Here is a 19,119-nt window from a genome sequence, read left to right as displayed (position 1 = left end):
GCAGTCAAGATAGCTAAAGTTACTGATGATGAAGTACACACAAAGTAGGAGAGGCTGTAGCATTTTGCTTTTGCCTGAGCTTACTGGGAAGGCAGGGCCTAATTACCTTAAAAACATCAGATCCTGTCTGATCTTGGAAGGTAATCAGCATCAGCCCTGGTTAGTACCTGGATGGGAACATATCAGATGCTGCAGGGTATATTTCAGAGGAAGGAACTGGCAAAGTTGCCTCTGAATATTCCTTGCCTAAGAAAACCCCCATTAAATTCATGGGGTAGGCAACGTGGAAGCCCATACACACATATGCTGAGAAGGACAAGGCTCAGCCCTGTCAGTGTTATTGGCACAAGCCAAATAAAATGTCATCCCCTCCCTATCCCCAAAGCAACTAGTCCAGATGACTCAAGGTCCAATCTCTGGTTCTGGTGCAAACTGGATGACATACAGACAGTTCAGCACCAAAACCAAGGTATGCTCTCCTTGCAACAGTTTAAAATAAATCACCTTTTGCTGTGGATCTTGTCTTCATTGTGATGAACTGTTTGCAATGTGTGCTGCTGTGCCAGCTGCCACCACTGCCATTGACATGAGTTGCTTGCTCTGAGGTCAGAATGAGGCACCCAACCATTTGATCATGCCAACAGTGGCAGTGCTGGCAAGCTGGCACAGCAAGACAAATGTGGAAACAGCCACTTGGCAAGATAATGGGGGGACTTCAAGTTGTATTCTGGATAGTTTATTCCAACCCATGTTGACCTGGCCACCATCTCCTCATCGCTGTTACCCAAAAAGGTGGGCGTACTGAGAGGTTCAACAACTGTGTCAGCTTCCCTTTTAAATGTTAAAGAATTGCTTGGCTCAAAGAAGCTTGAGAGAGGATGGGTAATGTTGAGGATTGTTTTCACCTATTTATACCAGTGCGGAAGACTCTAATGTTGGTAAATAACAAAGATTTTTAGTTAAGAATATGCTTGAGTGCAATCGAACGCACAATCATAATTCAAACAGACACAGCATCCAGAGTTAACTGAAATAGAGGTATGGAAATTGGATAGAGGAATTTTAGAGGTGCAGCGGGGGTAACATTTGCCTTCCCCTGGAAAGTGGGACGTTGCTCCCACGGAGTCTCTGAGGGTGAATCTTGAATACTGTGTGTGAACTGTGTGCCAGTTGTGTGCATAGAGGGCTCATATTTATATCAGAGATATACGTCAAAGGGTGCTAGGTGCTATCTTGCAATGTAACAATTCCCTGGGTGGTCTTCCCAGGGAATTGACAATAGGAATCCAGAACAACTGATGGGATTAACATTGGAGTAACTAAAACACTGGCCTGTTACAGACTGCCAAAATAAAGCTGCTTCGGGTCTCTTTGGAGGTATGCTGTTTAAATGATGCATGGGTCCTAAGAGTCCGGAGGTCGCGCCAAAGCCACACTCCCTTCCTAAGCACTGGAGTGCAGCTTTGGTGCAGCTTCCGGATTCTTAGGATGCATGCATCATTTAAACAGCATACCTCCAAAGAGACCGGAAGCAGCTTTATTTTGGCAGTCTGTAACAGGCCACTGTTTGGATTTAGCACAAGCCCAAAATAGATGGGAAAGAAAGTTGGCTGAGAACACTGCAAGGGGTGGATAGTAAGTATTAGCTTACTCGGCCTTTGCCTTTGTTCTAGAGAAGATATGTGGAGAGCCTAGGGGAGGAGGGAACGGAGCTATTACCAAACCCATTTAGCCTTAGTATTACCTGACTCATTCACATGTATTTGGGTCTATGTATCCTTTCCATGGGAAAGTCTCCTGGTGTTCCAAAGGTCATCATGACTTCTTAGGAATAAATGTATGTCCAGCTATAAATATATGGAGACCCCAACTGTAACACAGGATATGCAGGGTATGCTAACATCCCCCACTGTTTGCAACAATTTAAGCAAGTGGAGAGTGAAGGGCAACAGTGGAAAGGGGAGAGGGAAACTGGGACATTGTATCTTAGCCATGAAGATGATGAAAGCAGCCCTTTGGTTACATGACTTGACTTTAAGCTACATTGAAATGAAATTTAAATAATCCACTTTATTCACAAACACTGGGAATGATGTTACCAGGCATATGGAATATTAAAAACGTGCTGGAAATCCACCTCGCAGAGGGTTTTTGAAATGAACATCTTGCTATAATTGTCTTGTTGTAAACACACTAACTTCTACACTTTAAGTTCAGCTATGGGTTGGTATCCTCATACATATTAGGAAGTGAAACGGTTGCACACACGTGATAGACCTCACTTCTCTAAGGGTTATGTCCACATCCTGGCACTGTACAAACCGAGGAGTATCCATTATAATGGGAAAAGCAGAGGACTAGTTATGGAAGCCTTCAAGCAATTTTATTTGTATAGTGTCATGCAGATTGTTCCCAACCACCGAGTCATCTATAATGTAATAGGCTTTTGGCCACCCCAAAAATCCCTTTAGACAACTCTGGTCCCTCAAACTGATAATGAAGATTCATTTCCTTGCCAAAGAGTAAATCTTCAGATGGGTCTTAGCCCATGTCCAACTGGACTTGTTCAGAGTTTTCTGCTGGCATTGCAGAAAACTTTGTCCCACGTATTTCATCCCTTCCAGCTCTTTTGAGAACCACTGAGTTATTTTCTGAGTTCTGAGAGGTTGCTCAGAAGCCTATTAGGAGCACATGTTCCACATGATAGTCACTTATGGTAGAGGTTTATATATCCTTACAAAGTGATATATGATTGCAGATTCAGCAACCATTTCAGTTGCCAATTATTAAAGAGTCCATTTTGGCATAAATAGGGTGATAGAAGGAAGAAAATCTAAAATAGAAATGTATGTGTATGAGAGAGCAAGACACTGGCCTGTTACAGACAGCCAAAATAAAGCTGCTTCGAGTCACAGTGGAGGTATGGTGTTTCAATGATGCATGAGTCCTAAGAGTCCAGAAGTCTCACCAAAGCCACGCTCCAGCCCTAAGGACTGGAGCGTGGCTTTGGTGTGGCTTCTGGACTCTTAGGATGCATGCATCATTGAAACACCATACCTCCACTGTGACTCGAAGCAGCTTTATTTTGGCTGTCTGTAACAGGCCAGTGAGTCATATATATGACAATTTGTTATAGATTGTTGTTAATGTTCTATCTCAAATATAATTTGTCACTTTTTAATTTGGACCACACTTGTGTTTCACAGCTACCCTTTAAACAATACTGAAGGTCCCCCCTTCAACATTGAAGAAAATGGTGGAACACCATTTACTACAAAAATGCCAGCAAGACACCACCATCACCACCACCATCACCACCTTCACCACCCCAACTATGGAGCACTTGCCCCTCCTGACAGCAAAGATTCCGTAGCTTCCATTCCAAGCCCCAATAGTAAGTCTACTAAATTGTTATGATCTCGTAAATGTTATGTTACTTGTTAATTAGCTTACTTGCTGTTCACCGCTATGATCTTTGGAATAGCGGTATATAAATAAAACAAATTATTATTATTAAATTATGTTTGGGATGCAGTGAAACTGAACTGTGATGCCGAGTGTTTGGTCACAAAGAATTCTTCTTTCCAACAAGCAGGAAGAGACAGTACTCATCCAATATTGTTGTGTTTATATCTTTTTTCATGAAACAGTTTTTTTAATGGATCTTTCTTGTGAACTTATTTTGTAATATCTTGATCTCCAATTATTATTATTATTATTATTTTTATTTCTATTTCTCGCCTCTCCCTGTGGATCAAGGCGGGATTACATATCAAATACATAGCATAAAAATATATAATACTAACAGAGGTGAGATATTTTACAACAGGTTTGGTGGGTAGGCTCGCCAGAAGAGATTCTTGAAAGCATCTAAGGTGGTAATAAGATAGATCTCTTCTGGCAAATCATTCCACAACTTGGGGGCCATGGCAGAAAATGCTCTGTGGGAAGTGGTCACTACCTGGTTGTTACGTGGTCTAGTGATTTCTTCCCAGATATTCTGAGAGTGCGGGGCAGATTGTGTAGGGAGAGGCGTTCCCTCAAGTAACTTGGGCCCAAGCCATTTAGGCTTTAAAGGTAATAACCAACAGTTTGGCCCATTCTACACGGGCCTTTGCAGCGCCCCGTCATGTGCTAGGGGTTGGCCGAGGACCTAGCGTCCATACTGGCCTCACCCCTAGCACATGACGGGGGTGTAAAAATGGCCGTGCCCTATACACACAGGCGCGGACATTTTTACGTGCCGGACGCTTAGCGTCCACACGTAGCGTTGTGAAAATGACGCGTCATTTCCGTGATGCAAGAAGAAGCACCATTTTGGCGCTTCTTTTAGCTGCGCCAGGAAGCCTCGTGGTTTGACCGCTGGGGCTTCTCGGCGCAGCTAATGACGGCACAGGCAGAGTGCCACTTTTCGGCGCTCTGTAACGCGCCTTTGTATTGCGCCTGGAAGCTAATCAGGAGCCAGTGCAGAGATTTTAATATTGGTGTTATATGGTCAAACCTAGATGCTCCGGTGATCAATCTAGCTGCTGCATTTTGAACTAATTGAAGCTTCCGAACTTGGTACAAAGATAGCCCCATGTGGAGCTCATTACAGAAATCTAAACAAGAGATTACCAGTGCAAGTACCACTGCTTCAAGGTCCTTTTTATATGTACAGTTTTTGTACAGTGACACTGCAAGGATATTCACGAGGGAAGGCATAACTTAATAATTTTTGTTCTCTGTCAAGAATTTTCATTTTTTTAAAGCTTGCCATTTAACTTTAAAAATTGAGTGCTATTAAATCTTGTACATCTTGCCCTCCACTTTTGAAAGGTGCCTTTGATTTTAGGATTATTTGTCACTTCCTCCTTGGTATGCCTCAATAATCTTCAATGCACAGTCTGTGAAAAGAGGGCCATCGAAGCAGAATTCTAAAATATGGAGTTGTGTTTGGCTAGATATTAAACATTTCTATAATTTGACAAGCCTTCAAACGATTGGTTATTGTGTGCCTTCAAGTCTTTTCTGACTTATAGCAACCCTAAGGCAAATCTATCATGGGGTTTCCTTGGCAAGATTTGTTCAAAGGAAGTTTGTCTTTGCCTTCCTCTGAGGCTGAGCCAGTGTGACTTGCCCTGGGATACTTCTGATCTTGCAACCTGTATTTGGCAAAGGACTTGTTCTTACCCTGTCATTGAGAAAAAAATCTAGTGCAAAAAACTTTTACTAGCCCAGTGCTAAAGTGCTGTTAAAATGGATGATGTATCTAAATGACTAATATAGATATGGCCTGAAAAAGAGAGCGCCTTTAACCCACTTGGCTGTCCTCTACTACTACTATTAAGTTGAATCCTATGATTATATTCAGCAGGACAAGGAACAGCAACAGTGCTTAATGCTAGATAACCAATAATCTATAGCATCACATTTTAAAACTTACTTTTTACAAATGTGACCCACAGCTATGTTATCAAAAGGGAATTAACCAAAATGTAAAAGTCAGTTTTGTGCCAAAAGTAGTTTTTTTTAAAAAAAAAAATTTTTTTTGCAGATTTTTGTACTTTGCTTTCAGGCTGTTTTTCTTTCCTAATTTTGGGCATCCAGGAGCTCCTCACCATTACGAAGGTGGTTCTCCCTATTTAAAAAAGATGGAAGTGGAGACTGTGAAAGTAGTAAGACCATGGCCAGCTCTGCACATCCATGTCAATAAGGTACAACACAGAAGTATGTGTTTGGAAATGCCTTCAGCGAAATGTCTCTGATGCGGTTGAGAAGTGTTTATGGGGATGGGAATCAATCAGGGGATGAGACTGCAAGGTTTCTTTGTCCATGCAACCAAGAGACTTGTCAGCTTTTAACCTCTGCTGCCATGTTGTCCCAGGGACCTCAGTGTACTTCCTCATGGGAAGAGATTGTTTATGGCAGAAAAAGTACAACGGTTCATTCTGGAACACTACCCCCTAATGCTCCATTCTCCTCTGACAAGAATTGACACAACACCACTTCCACTTGTCATTTTTGAGTGGGATTGATGAGGACTATTGAGGTATTGGGGCTTCTTGTGGGGTGTGTAGCCAGCAAAGGATTTCAGGGGAAACTTTTGGTTCCTGGACCCCACGTAGTTGGCCACCCCTGTTCTAGAACATTCTAAGGCAGTACTGTGGTGGGAGGTTACACTGGGATAACAGTCCATTATGCTGCTGTGAGACAGTTTTCTAGGAACTGTGGGCTGGAATAGATGGGAAGGAAAGAGTGGCCCAAGTCCACTCTGGCCAAAAATGGGTCTAAACCCTGCTGACCATATGGCCCACTCCCAAGTCGGGAGTCGGATTATCCAAGCTCCTTTTTGCTCCAGTCCAAAAGACTGGACAGTGACTTTGGCATGGCTTCCGGCTGCTTTGAAGGCATGCGTCTTATAATCGACATGCCTCCAAAGTGGCCAGGCTTCATTCTGCACTTTTGTTGCAGCCCTGTGTATTAAGCCACAGAGCGGTGGGAGCAAAAACTTTTGGATGACAAAGCCATCCTGCTGATTAGCAGGATGCTTAGCCACTAGCAGAGCAGCCTTTTCTCCTAATGGCTATCACTACCACTGCCCTTCCCTTATCATTACAGCACCTGCACCCACTTTGCCTCATGCCATCTACACTGACACCCCCTCCTCTGCTAGCATAGCTACATCAGCCAGTAGGATAATGGTTTATTCTCATGTTAAAACCTGATTTTTGCTCTGGTCCATTTTGTCTGAGCTCAGCCTTGTTTTAGGTTGCAGCCCATTTACCTATCGTATAATTTTGGCCTGATACAGACAGCCAAAATAAAGCTGCTTCAAGTCACTTTGCAAGTATGCTATTTAAATGATACATGCGTCCTAAGAGTCCAGAAGCTGCACCAAAGCCACACTCCAGTCCTAAGGACTGGAGTGCAGCTTTGGTGCAGCTTCCAGACTCTTAGGACACATGCATCATTGAAACACCATACCTCCAAAGTGACTCGAAGCAGCTTTATTTTGTCTGTCTGTATAGGGCCATTGTTTCTCTGGATTCTGCTTCTTTATAGTGCAGAATGGGATGCAGCTGATAAGTCATAGGACCCTTTCACATCCACAGTTATTCACAATGATTCCACTGTAATTGCCATGATTGCATCCTATAGTATTCGGGAGTTTGTAGTTTATGAAGGAGCACTGAGCATGCTCACCCACCAAACCATGCCAAACTACAAACCCCAGGACTCTGGGTATTAAGACATAAGAGACCATGGTTTTTTTACCTTCCCAGTTTTCCTTCCATATTTAATTGAAAAGTATTGGGCTCCACTTCTTCTGTCTTACTTCTTCCCTTTGCCCTCAATATTCCTATATTTAATAGTAGCTTGATCTGGTTTCCTTTCCTGCCCTCACAGGCATAGAATGTGAGGAGTACCCCATAATACACAAGAAAACTTTTCAGTATTATAGGATATAGTCTTCAAGCCAAATACAACTTCATCCATGTAGCCAGAAGTTGACTTTCAGGCTCCAAGCTGAGGTCACTTCTGTTCTGTCACAGAGAATTACCAAGTTATGCCCCTGATCATTCAGAATATATGGCATTTTCCATTCTTTTTGCTTTATGTATGCCAGCATGATAGCTGATCTGTTGTTGTTGTTGTTGTTGTAACTGCTGCTGCTGTATTACATTTCCTTTCTTTTATTTTGGTGTTCCCTGAAAATTCATCAGTAGGTATTAGGGAAGTAGAAATTGCCCTCGGTCTACAGGTCTTCTGGCTGGATGAGTCTTCTGGCTGCTGGGTGATCTTACTGTCCCTTTTTGTCCAACCATTAATTTAATACACACACACACACACAGCATCCTTGTACATATAATTTTAAAGGTGCACAAAAGAGGATGCATGTAATTTAGCATCTTAAGTACTTTAGAAGGTGTGCTTAAAGGAGTGACTCCTTGCATCTTACCTTCCTTTCTGTAAGTGTCTGTGTTTGTTTATGAAATGATAGGAATACTCAAAGGCAAGGCAATGGTGGATGGGAGACTTCTTCATCACACCTACCAAGAGTACTTGTCCCCTCCCCACCATAACATTTTGTAAAAGCATTTATGGATGTTTCTGCATATCTTTTAATAACCAGATGTTGTAATGTTCAAATTTGTCTCTTGACTTGACTGGCTTCTCAGTAACTGGGATGGACCACGAAAACACGGTAACCACTATGCTAGATCAGACTTATCTTGTCCAGCATTCTGTTTGCCAATGCTACAAATTTTGATATGTATGCTCTCATCCTGACATGTCTAATACCCATGTTCCAAAGGACAGCCCCACAGCTGCATAGATTAGTACCAAAAACCTAATTTTAGCAGTGTTCATTTCCACCAGGGACAGAACTCTTGTAAAGGTGATGGATCCCTTCCCAAAATACTTTGCTTTAAAAATCGATAGCTCACAAAAATATATTGTTGCTGAAAATAATCCATTCCCTAACCTACATTGTGCTGGAAAGAGTAGCATGACTGTTATGGAGAGAACAAGGTAAATAGTACAAGAACTCAAAAGAGAGAATTCTACAGTTTAACTATGTCCTATGTAAAGAAGAGTGTCCTACCATTTGGTTTCAGTGGAATTCAATGGACTCCCCAGTGGCAAGAGAAACTCCTCTCTTCTGATCCTCAACCCTACACTGGTGATGTACTGAATACCATTTCTTCTGTCCAGGCCTCAGTAACGCTAACCTAGGTTGGCTGACTCTTTCATGAACAAACCACAGAATCGTAGAGTTGGAAGAGACCACAAAGGCCATCCAGTCCAACCCCCTGCCATGCAGGAACTCTCAATCAAAGTATCCCCGACAGATGTTTAAAGACCTCCAGGGAAGGAGACTCCACTACACTCTGAGGGAGTGTGTTCCACTGTCGAACAGTCCTTATTGTCAGGAAGTTCCTCCGAATGTTGAGGTGGAATCTCTTTTCCCACAGTTTGCATCCACTGTTCTGGATCCTGTTCTCTGGAGCAGCAGAAAAGAAGCTTGCTCCCTCTTCAATATGACATCCCTTCAAATATTGAAACAGGGCTATCATATCACCTCTTAACCTTCTCTTCTCCAGGCTAAACATCCACAGCTCCCTAAGACATTCCTCATAGGACATGGTTTCCAAACCCTTCACCATTTTAGTCACCCTCCTTTGGACACGCTCCAGTTTCTCAATGTCCTTTTTGAATTGTGGTGCCCAGAACTGGACACAGTATTCCAGGTGAGGCCTGACCAGAGCAGAATAGAGTGGCATTATTCCTTCCCTTGATCTATTGATACCACCTAAAATTGCACTGGCTTTTTTAGCTGCCTCATCACACTGTTGACTCATGTTCTATTTGTGGTCTACTTGGACTCCTAGATCCCTTTCATGTGTAATCTCCTTAAGCCAGGCATCCACCATCCTAAACCTATGCATTTCATTTTTCTGCCATAAGTGCAGTACCTTACATTTTTCTGTGTTGAATATCATGTTAGCTTTGGCCCAGCTTTCCAGTTTATTCAGATCGTTTTGAATTGTGATCCTGTCCTCTGGGGTGCTAGCTACTCCTCCTAATTTGGTGTCATCAATCAGGGATAAGTGTTGATTTTTTACTAAATGAACTGGCTTTAAGTAGCCAGATGTTCCCAGATAAAACTGATTCAGCTGCTCTAGTTACCAAGGCACGGGAGAGAATTAGAAAAGGATGGTGACAGCACATTTTAACAATCTCAGCCTTCTTCCCTTTGCCAGGCTTACCCATTCCTCTTTGCCACATCCTCTGGCACATATCAGTAGAAGAAATGTACCTCATCCTGCCCTCCACAATGAACACAAACTGTTTGAGCATCTTCTCCTTTTTAAGAATTTCATACAGGCATTATTTACTATGAATTCCTCATATGCAACAACCCTTTTACTATGTCTGGGGAAAACATTTGTATTTTAAATTATACTTATTTGAACCGTATTGAAATCTCTGGCCTATAAGAAAGTTTTCCTTAATTACTGAATATCTGTATCCTATCCAATATTGTTTCCTCCTACATTATTGGCAGGGTGAAGAGAAGAAAACCTCAGAGAAGGGCCTTCACCATCATCCCTTGTCACCCTCCTCTGTACCTGAACATTTGAAATGTAACATCCTTAAAGCACAAGTGGATGCAGCTTTTCGAGTGAATGCTCAGGTATGTTTGCCATGACCTAAATATAATTGTTAGTCTTAACTGAAGTAGACCCATTGAAGCAATGTAATTTATATAACTATAGATCTACTATTCAGCCACTGTTTCAATGGGTCTATTCTAGTGTTTTTGGCAGTAGAATTTAGGAACATACAATTCATATTACTGCACTTTTCAACTCTCTGGTATTTCTGACCGTCGTCACCGTTTTATGACTGTAATGTCCAACCATCAGGACAACACAAGTAGAATATTTAATATTTAAAAACTTGAGTCAGTTAACATGCTTTCAATGGCCACTTGCTGGCAGAAAGATAATACAGTCTGATGTCCTGATGTAACTTCTATATGGAAACAGATTTGTTGTTAATTGCCATCAAGCCAGCTTCCATTTATGGTAACCCTATTAATGAGCAACCTCCAAGTCACCCAGCTCAGGTCTTGCAAATTTGGGGGCATGGATTCTTTGATTGAGTCTATCCACCTGCAATGTGGTCTCCCTCTTTTCCTACTACCTTCTATCTTACTAAGCATTATTGTCTTTTCTAGTCAGTCATGCCTTCTCATGATCTGTCCAAAGCACAATAGTCTCAGTTTAGCCATTTTGGCTTTTATGGACAGTTCAGACTTGATTTGCTCATGGACACATTTATTTGTCTTTCTGGCTGTCGATAGTATCTGCAGAAATGCAAACAGATCTGGAGACAAATGCTCAGATCAAAAAGAAAGAATTTGTTCAAAATGGCAAATTGTTGCCTAATGATATAGTATTGCAAGGGTGGGTAGAGTACAGCCCTCTAGATCAGCAGTTCCCAACCTGTGGGTCGCGATCCCTTTGAGGGTTGAACAACTCTTTCACAGGGGTCGCCTAAGATGACCGGAAAACACATAGGCCTGTTACAGACTGCCAAAATAAAGCTGCTTCGGGTCTCTTTGGAGGTATGCTATTTAAATAATGCATGCATCCTAAGAATCCGGAAGCTGCACCAAAGCTGCACTCCAGTGCTTAGGAATGGAGTGTGGCTTTGGTGCGACCTCCGGACTCTTAGGACCCATGCATCATTTAAATAGCATACCTCCAAGGAGACCCGAAGCAGCTTTATTTTGGCAGTGTGTAACAGGCCATAGAGTCATCCCTCCATATTCGTGGGGGTTATGGTTGGGGGTCACCACAACATGAGGAACTGTATTAAAGGGTCGTGGCATTAGGAAGGTTGAGAACCACTGCTCTAGATGGTGCCAGAAGGCGAGTCTCTACATTCTTCACCATTAGCTATTCAAGCTAGGACTTTTGGAAGTTTCACTCCAGCATCATTTGGAGCCTTCGTTTGTTATTATGTCATTGCAAACTGAATCACTATGCAGTGATATAATTTAATTACTGGAATGGGCAAATCCTTACATTGCTTACCTTTGGTTTGAATAGTGAGAGCATGAATAAAGTTGCCATTAAGTGTCCATGATCTCATTTCCATTTCCCTATGGTCCAATGCTGCTGAAACCTGTGGGACAAAAGCATATTTCTCCCAAACAATGAAACACCTTGGATCAGGGTGATCCAGCCATGCATTATGAGGTGGTACTCTGTTGTTCAAGAGAACTAACTGTCCATTTTGCTTTATTACCCAAATCCTTCATGTGTCTTTGGGCATGGATAGGATATTAAACACAAAGATGTGATATTGGGGCACAGAATGTCCAAGCCTATATGTAATAAAAGTAAAATAAAATTCTGTCTCAAGGGAATGTTTAAAGAGGTATAAATGACTGGCCAACATTAGTCTTGGCTGGACTGTTGGTTGTCTTTAGGTGAACTATCCTGAGTAGGCCTCTTCAAAGGCATGAAATCTAGGAATATTGTGAAAGCTTTCCAGTGGCAGCTGGTGCCCCGTGGAGCTGGTGGAACGTAAGGCAGATCAACAGATGAAGACACAACTCCACTTAGTTTTTTGTGGGTTTTTCGGGCTATGTGGCCATGTTCTAGAAGAGTTTATTCCTGATGTTTCACCAGCATCTGTGCATGCTGAGCATGCTGGAGAAACATCAGGAATAAATTCTTCTAGAACATGGCCACATAGCCCGAAAAACCCACAAAAATCTATGGATGCCAGCCCTGAAAGCCTTCGACTTCACAACTCCACCTAGGTTGCTACTCAAGCTCCTCCCTTGAAAAGTCTAAATAACTATTTCAGAGTTTGAAAAGGGCTGGGTGCTATCACAATTCTATGTGGAGAAGAAAATGTGCATGGCCTGCTCTAACACATACAGCTTTTTCTGTAAGTTCATAAAAAAAAAAGGTGCCATCATAAATTTGTCATTCTTTAAGGTGCCACAAGATGCTTTGTTGCTTGGAGGGCAACAGACTAATACATCAACTCCTCTGGAAATTAATAAAACAGTGTCCCACAGTCCCCAACCCTAGCCATTCTAATTTTACAGGTGTCTCTTTATGTTTCTAGTGGCCTGTTACAGACTGCCAAAATAAAGCTGCTTCGGGTCTCTTTGGAGGTATGCTGTTTAAATGATGGATGCATCCTAAGAATCCAGAAGCTGCACCAAAGCTGCACTCCAGTGCTTAGGAATGGAGTGTGGCTTTGGCGCGACCTCCGGACTCTTAGGACCCAGGCATCATTTAAATAGCATACCTCTAAAGAGACCCGAAGCAGCTTTATTTTGGCAGTCTGTAACAGGCCAGTATAAACTTTTATTACATTCAGAAAAGAACTTGTTTATCTAGGAAAGTAAGAGAACACATTTCTTAATAATGTGATTGATTTTGAAAGCTTAATCCTCGATCAAGCCACCACATATTTCTAAAATATTTCATATTAGTAAAGCATATAAAATATGATAAAAGCTCAAGTATTTTAGGACATTATTGTCCTAGCAATGGTGACTCAAGCGCATCCATGTTCCCATGGATCCTCTTGTTTGCAAATTCAGTTTCGTTCCAGAGGTCATTTTCAGGATGTTTATGAAGTAATACTGAATGGACTTGTGTTTGCTAAACTTGTTTATCTGCCTTTTCCATTCACAGGTTCCTCCTCCACTTCCTTGTTTTCTCTTCTCACAGCTTGCCATGACACTTGAACTGGCAAATTACAGTTTGCAGATGAAACCGTGCTCTGCGAGCCTTCTTGAAAACATTGTTTTAACATTATAGTTTTGAACTATCTGCCAGTCTGGATATCACAGGCAGCAAAAAACAAGAAGTGGGTGGGAGAACCCTCACATAAGAGCAGAGGAGGGAGTATGTGAGCCCTCAGCATATTCGTGACCAGTATCTAATGTTTTGAAGACTCAGATTGTAACCTTTGAACCCAGGGCCAAGCCTAATGTTTGTGCTATGTTTATGTATGCCATGGTGATAATGACATACTGTTGGAAAATAATCATGGAAATATAGTGCAAAACAGACTTTTATATCTGTCAGGATCCTTGGATTTTGTGAGAATTATAAACATTTGAAACTATCATTTGAAATTATTCTGGATGGTCATTTATGCAGCTGCCTCCCTGAATTTGTAGGAAGAGATCAAAGTTTGAAGGTTTTATTGTGATAACTTGTGTATATAGTAAAAACAAGCCAGGAACCCTGATAATCTTGACACAGGGTTTTTAGGAGTAAGACAAGAACATTGACTGTAGTTAAATAATTTTCTGTCCCTTTCCCACTGCCACTGCATTTTTGCTCACAATAGTTTATGATGCTCAGAAATTTGCTATTAGTCATCCCTTCAGATGAGCAATAAATTCAACTTCTCAGGAGTCATACACTGTGCAAATTAACTTGAAACACATTATTATGAGAGCTTCAACTCCCACCAACATCATGGTTACAATCAGTCCAGCAGTGTTTATAATAATAGGATTTAATTCAGTTTGTTTAAAACTGATAAAAGGTTAAAAACTTACTAACGCTGGAAGACTAGGGATATGGTACAAGCAAGATGGACTGAGCACCAGAATAGCCATGGGAATGTGCAAAGATATAGATGGCTGAGTGAGATCACTCATATCCTTTTCCTATTGTCAGCACAACAGGATGGTAAGAAGACTGTCTTACTGGGAGGCTACTGTTATGAAAGCAGTTTCTCAAGACTGCACTGCTATGTCTGTGACTCTGGTAGCCGTTTCTCAGGGAAGGCAGCAAAGCCCCTAATCATGGCCAGCAGTTCAAACAGCCTCACTGCATTAGAAGCCTTGTTTTTCACAAAGTGCCCTTCCACATTTGGTGTTTGCATGGCATTATCAGAAAGCTTGGGCTGCAGTCTTCATGGCTGACATAACTATGCCAGTGTAGGTATAAGAGAAGGCACAGCGGCGGGTGTAAAAAAAGCTATGGGAGCCATGGCAATAGGAAGTCAAATCCTTTCTTTGGTATTGGAGATGTCTTTCTCTGTCCCCCTGCCCCATCTGCCATTGCACATTGCTCCCCAAAACACCAGATGTCACGTCAGAGCACTGTGCCAGCGTAAGTCACCAAGAGCTTCCAGCCACTGTAAGCTCCTGAGATGTTCATAAAGATTACCTGAATTTGTATGAATATGAACTGAGGTTGGATCTACACTGTAGAAATAATGCAGTTTGACATCACTGTAATTGCCATGGCTCCATCATACAGAAGCATGGGATTTGTAGTTCGGTGAGGCACCAGCACACTTTGGCAGAGGTTAAGGAGCTTGTAAAATTGCAAATCCCAGGATTCCATAGCATGGGGGTACAGCACTTAAAATGGTATCAAACTGCATTATTTCTACCAGTGTAGATGCACTCTGAGTCTGATAATCAGAAGCAGAAGTGGATTGCTTTGGGTATGGATATATAGTGACTGCATCAAGGGTAAAATATATCAGATTAATTCTTTCGATGTCTTTCATTCCTGCTTTACCAATAATATAATGCAATATTTCCTATGCAAAAAAATAATTAGGAAACTCTAATGGAACCGCTGTCTCTCAGATATGTTTGCCTAAAGTATGCACTAAAATTAAACATCTCAATCCTTGTTATACCAGCATACCACAAATTGTGGGTTTTGGTTATGCTGGTTATAGGTGAGATCACCCTTACTGGGAAGCAAACTCCACTGAAGTCAGAGAGGCTAATTTTAGCCTTGACTTAAATAGATTCACCATGAAAAATGATAATGATATTTGTCACGTCACATACAAGTGACATGGAAACCCTCTCCACAAATAAGAATCCTCTCCTACCTATTTGCTATTCCACAGCAGGGAGGGGAGCTCCATGCTAATGGCCTTCAGAAGTGTAAATGGAGGCTATGGGGACTCCACAGACCAACATAGCAATAAGTCTTGACTTCGTCTATACCATACTAAATTACAGCTATTCTTTTAACAGGGTGAAAAAGAAGAAATGTCTTCAGCAAATCCTCCAAAGATTTCCAGCCTCCATGACCCTAATGTGAGGTCTGTTATTCCTTATTTGTATCAATTATGTTATCCAAATACTCAAGGAATGTCGTATATATTTGCTAAGGGCCCACAGATCTAGTTGCCAGTGGCTACCACTCATTCCCTAGATGCCTTGAACAAAGCTTATACACACGACTCAGAAAGGCAACTATCTTTCAGCAAGGTGTACATGAGAATCAATTTCCTCCCGCATCAAGCTGTAGGATACATATATCAAGAGTACTGGGCTTTTGCTTGACCTTTGGGGAGAACTGAGATTCAGGATAACCGTCTCCTCCGAAGTTCAGTGGAACTAGATGATGCCCCTTCTCTGAATATTCTGGCATGCAAAGACAGCTTTGAAGGAGGAAGCTTATTCTACCAGTTTTTGCTGGTCTTTGCTGAAGGAAAGAAATTGCTGCTTCCTCCATTACACAAACTCCCAAAAGAAAGAGGAGACCTCAACCGTGGAGGTCTCCTCTTTAGCTAAATAGCTAAACTAGGCCCACAATTTTAGCTGTTTATAATAAACAGTTCTAAAGATATACCACAGTAAACAAGATCTAGCAGTGAGACCTATCAATTGTTCTCCAGTGGTCCACAGATTTGTACAAAAATGACATTGTAATTTGTTGCTGAAATTCAAGCTAAATGCACTATCATCAATGAGAGAACAAACTAACAACCCCAACAGACCATCATCAAAGACTGGCATCAGGGCTGAGTGGGGGCACGGCGTCCACACGACGCATGCCCCGTCTCTGCCCCCATGCTGGCGTGATGTTGTGCACCCCACCGCATGGCGGGTGGCATCATGGTGCTCCTCTGGTGCTGGGTCCAGGTGATGCAGTGCCAAAGGAGTGCCAAAAAGCCACAGCGCTAGTGGCTATGGCGCCCTTTCTGCAGCTACTTTTTGCTTTGTGGAAAGGACAGGTGTGTAGTTGCCGCAGTCTGTTCAGCCCCTAAATATTCCATAGTGGAGAAGTTAGTGAATGCCTTAGTCAGCACCACAGTCAATACAGGGCCTGCAGCCACCTTAGTCTTTGTGCGATTGGGGCCATGGCAGCTACACACTGCAATGTAGGAGGGATGAGAAAAGCATTTGTCAGGAATCCTGAACAGCCCCATAGACCCTTTACAGAATTTCTATTAGGACATCCACACGTCCCTTTCTACAACTGAAGGAAAGTAGATGAATAGTATAGAGAAGGGTCCAGCAATGTTTCCAGTATTGTCCAATTTTCCAGCACTGGAGTATATCAAAATGTAGAATTAAGAGCTTGGAACACTGTTTTAAGTGATTCATCATTCAATGTCTGGTGTTTTTTTTAAAGTAACTTGTTAGCATTACTCATGGCTTGTTGTTTAAAAGACTGCTGTGTTAATAGCACATTCGTAACACATTTCTCCTAGTTGACTTTTTAATTTTAAAAATTGAAAACATCCCCTCCATGCAGCATTTCAAGAGTGATGGGGAAATATTACTTGTTACAATCCTCCTCATAACAATGCTACCAGTTCTTGCATTGTTTTGGGGGGGAAAATAACATTGCTTCACTGTTACTCCCCAAATTAACTCCTTACAGTTGACATTGCAGTACTTCTAAGCTTTACGTCTGTCCCTAATCTAGAAACCCATCAATCACCTCAAAACCCTCACACAAATGGAAAAGATACCAGTTTTATGTTTGGCTCCCCAGCCCCCATAACAATAAAAGCAAAGCAATTGATAAGACAGCTTTTGATACTTTCTATGCATAACCAGAGAGTAAAAGAATGTCATGGCTTCTTCTAAGAAAAGTGACCACAACAGGATTTACAACATCTGGTAGGAATAGTTCTAAGGTGGGAGGAATTTGATCTGTTTAATATACATCCCTCAAAAGGCATGAAAAGTAATTCTGAAAGTAATTCTGAATTACATTTCAGGAACTTTAAAGATGCAGATGTGGTACAATTTGCAGTACACTCACTCACAAAGTTTCTTAATGGAATTAGGGGCTCTTTTGATAATACACCTTCTAGATATGTGAGAGTATCCCCCTTGCAGCTTGATAAGAAACATTTGTTGTTATTGTGTGCCATCAAGTTGTTTCTGGCTTATGAGGACCTTAAGGAGATGCTACCTCAGGGTTTTCTTGGCAAGATTTGTTCAGAGAAGATTTACCTTTGGCTTCCCCTGAGGCTGAGAAAATGTGACTGGCCCAAGGTTACCCAGTGGGTTTCCATTGCTGGTCAGGGATTTGAACCCTGGCCTTCAGAGATATAGTTCAAACCCCTACACAATGCTGATCTCACTTTCAGTCATTTGACATTATTGCTCATGGGGGGACATTTAACAAAGGCTGGTTTGTTAGCTAAACATAATACAGTGGACCCTTGTTATACGCTGGGGTTTGGTTCCAAGATCCCCCGTGGATAACAAAATTCGTGTATGTTCAAGTTCCATTAAATATAATGGCATAGCAAAATGGTGGCCCTTATAAATAATGGAAAATCAAGATTTGATATTTGAAATTTATACTTTTTTTGAACATTTTCAAACCGTGGATGTTTGCATCCGTGTATAAAAAATCTGTGTATAAGAAGGGCCAACTGTACTATGAAGCAAAGTATGTATTGGTAAGTAAACAGCAGAAATCTGAACAGGCTACAAATGAAGGGGGGAGGACAGTAAGCCCTCCCAACCTATGCTGGAAGGGTCCTTGGAGCACCCAGCAACAAAGAAAGTCCAGAGTCCAACTGTAGCTCAAAATAAGCACACCTTTATTCTCCGTACGGGGTGACAGCTGCCTACATGGCAATTCCAAGACTGTCACACCCAATTGTCTTTCTTCAAACCTTTTATACATTCAAAAATGCATAGTTTTAGCAACATCCTTTCTTCAAGTTACCTTTCTTAATAATTTCCAGAACTAGTTCATTGACTAATTCCTGCCTTCCTGCCTTCCTGGCAAGTTTCCACAGTTCTGGTTAATCCTTCACAATCCCATTGTTCCTCTTTATCCCTAGTTTGCTTTAGCCATGTTGTGTTATAATCATTAAACTGCCCAACTGTCTTTTAGACTTTAGGTGTTTGTTCCTCTCACTAGGGGTCTTGCTTTGCTAATTTTTGATTGGGTTGAAAATTGATTTTTTTTGGGGGGGGGGGGAACTGGCTAGCATGTAAATATGAACAAATGATTTTACTGAGCTTTGGCAGACTCTACTTTTTCAGTAGACCCATCTGTTTAAATTGTGGATGGGCAAGCTGTGGAGGTCTAAAGTGACTAGAGTGGGTTGTTAAGATGAACCATGAAATTCAGGAATTTATCACACAAAGCCTGAAAAGTGAAATTAGAGCAGGATATTAATGCCCATCATCGCACCTTATCACATGACATGTGTTTGTCTGGTAGCTAGTGTATAGCTTGTCCATTGCTGGAGCACTTCTTCTCATTGATGGGCAAAAGCCATCAATGCCTCCCAATTGCGCTGTTTTTCCACTGTTGATGCATGTGTGATCAGTTCTTATCTGCAGGA

At 41.7% G+C, this 19,119-nt stretch overlaps 1 protein-coding gene across 3 annotated transcripts in view; it reads left to right on the top strand.

Moving 5' to 3' along the window:
• The window catches only part of LOC149309404 (band 4.1-like protein 4B), a 147,598-nt gene that overhangs the window by 100,535 nt on the left and 27,944 nt on the right, over window positions 1-19,119 (top strand). For all 3 annotated transcript variants that reach the window (XM_089532374.1, XM_089532377.1, XM_089532375.1), the window contains 4 exons: window positions 3,207-3,394; window positions 5,590-5,696; window positions 10,055-10,183; window positions 15,545-15,612. In XM_089532374.1, coding sequence (XP_089388500.1) covers window positions 3,207-3,394; window positions 5,590-5,696; window positions 10,055-10,183; window positions 15,545-15,612 — 492 coding nt within the window. The remainder of the gene's footprint in view (window positions 1-3,206; window positions 3,395-5,589; window positions 5,697-10,054; window positions 10,184-15,544; window positions 15,613-19,119) is intronic.

Source organism: Sceloporus occidentalis, unplaced genomic scaffold, assembly GCF_023333645.1.
Source record: "Sceloporus occidentalis isolate IW3139 unplaced genomic scaffold, rSceOcc1.0.p SCAF_7, whole genome shotgun sequence".
Lineage (NCBI taxonomy): Eukaryota > Metazoa > Chordata > Lepidosauria > Squamata > Phrynosomatidae > Sceloporus > Sceloporus occidentalis.
The sequence above is the reverse complement of the archived record's forward strand: the minus strand, read 5'-3'. Positions and strand labels throughout refer to the sequence as shown.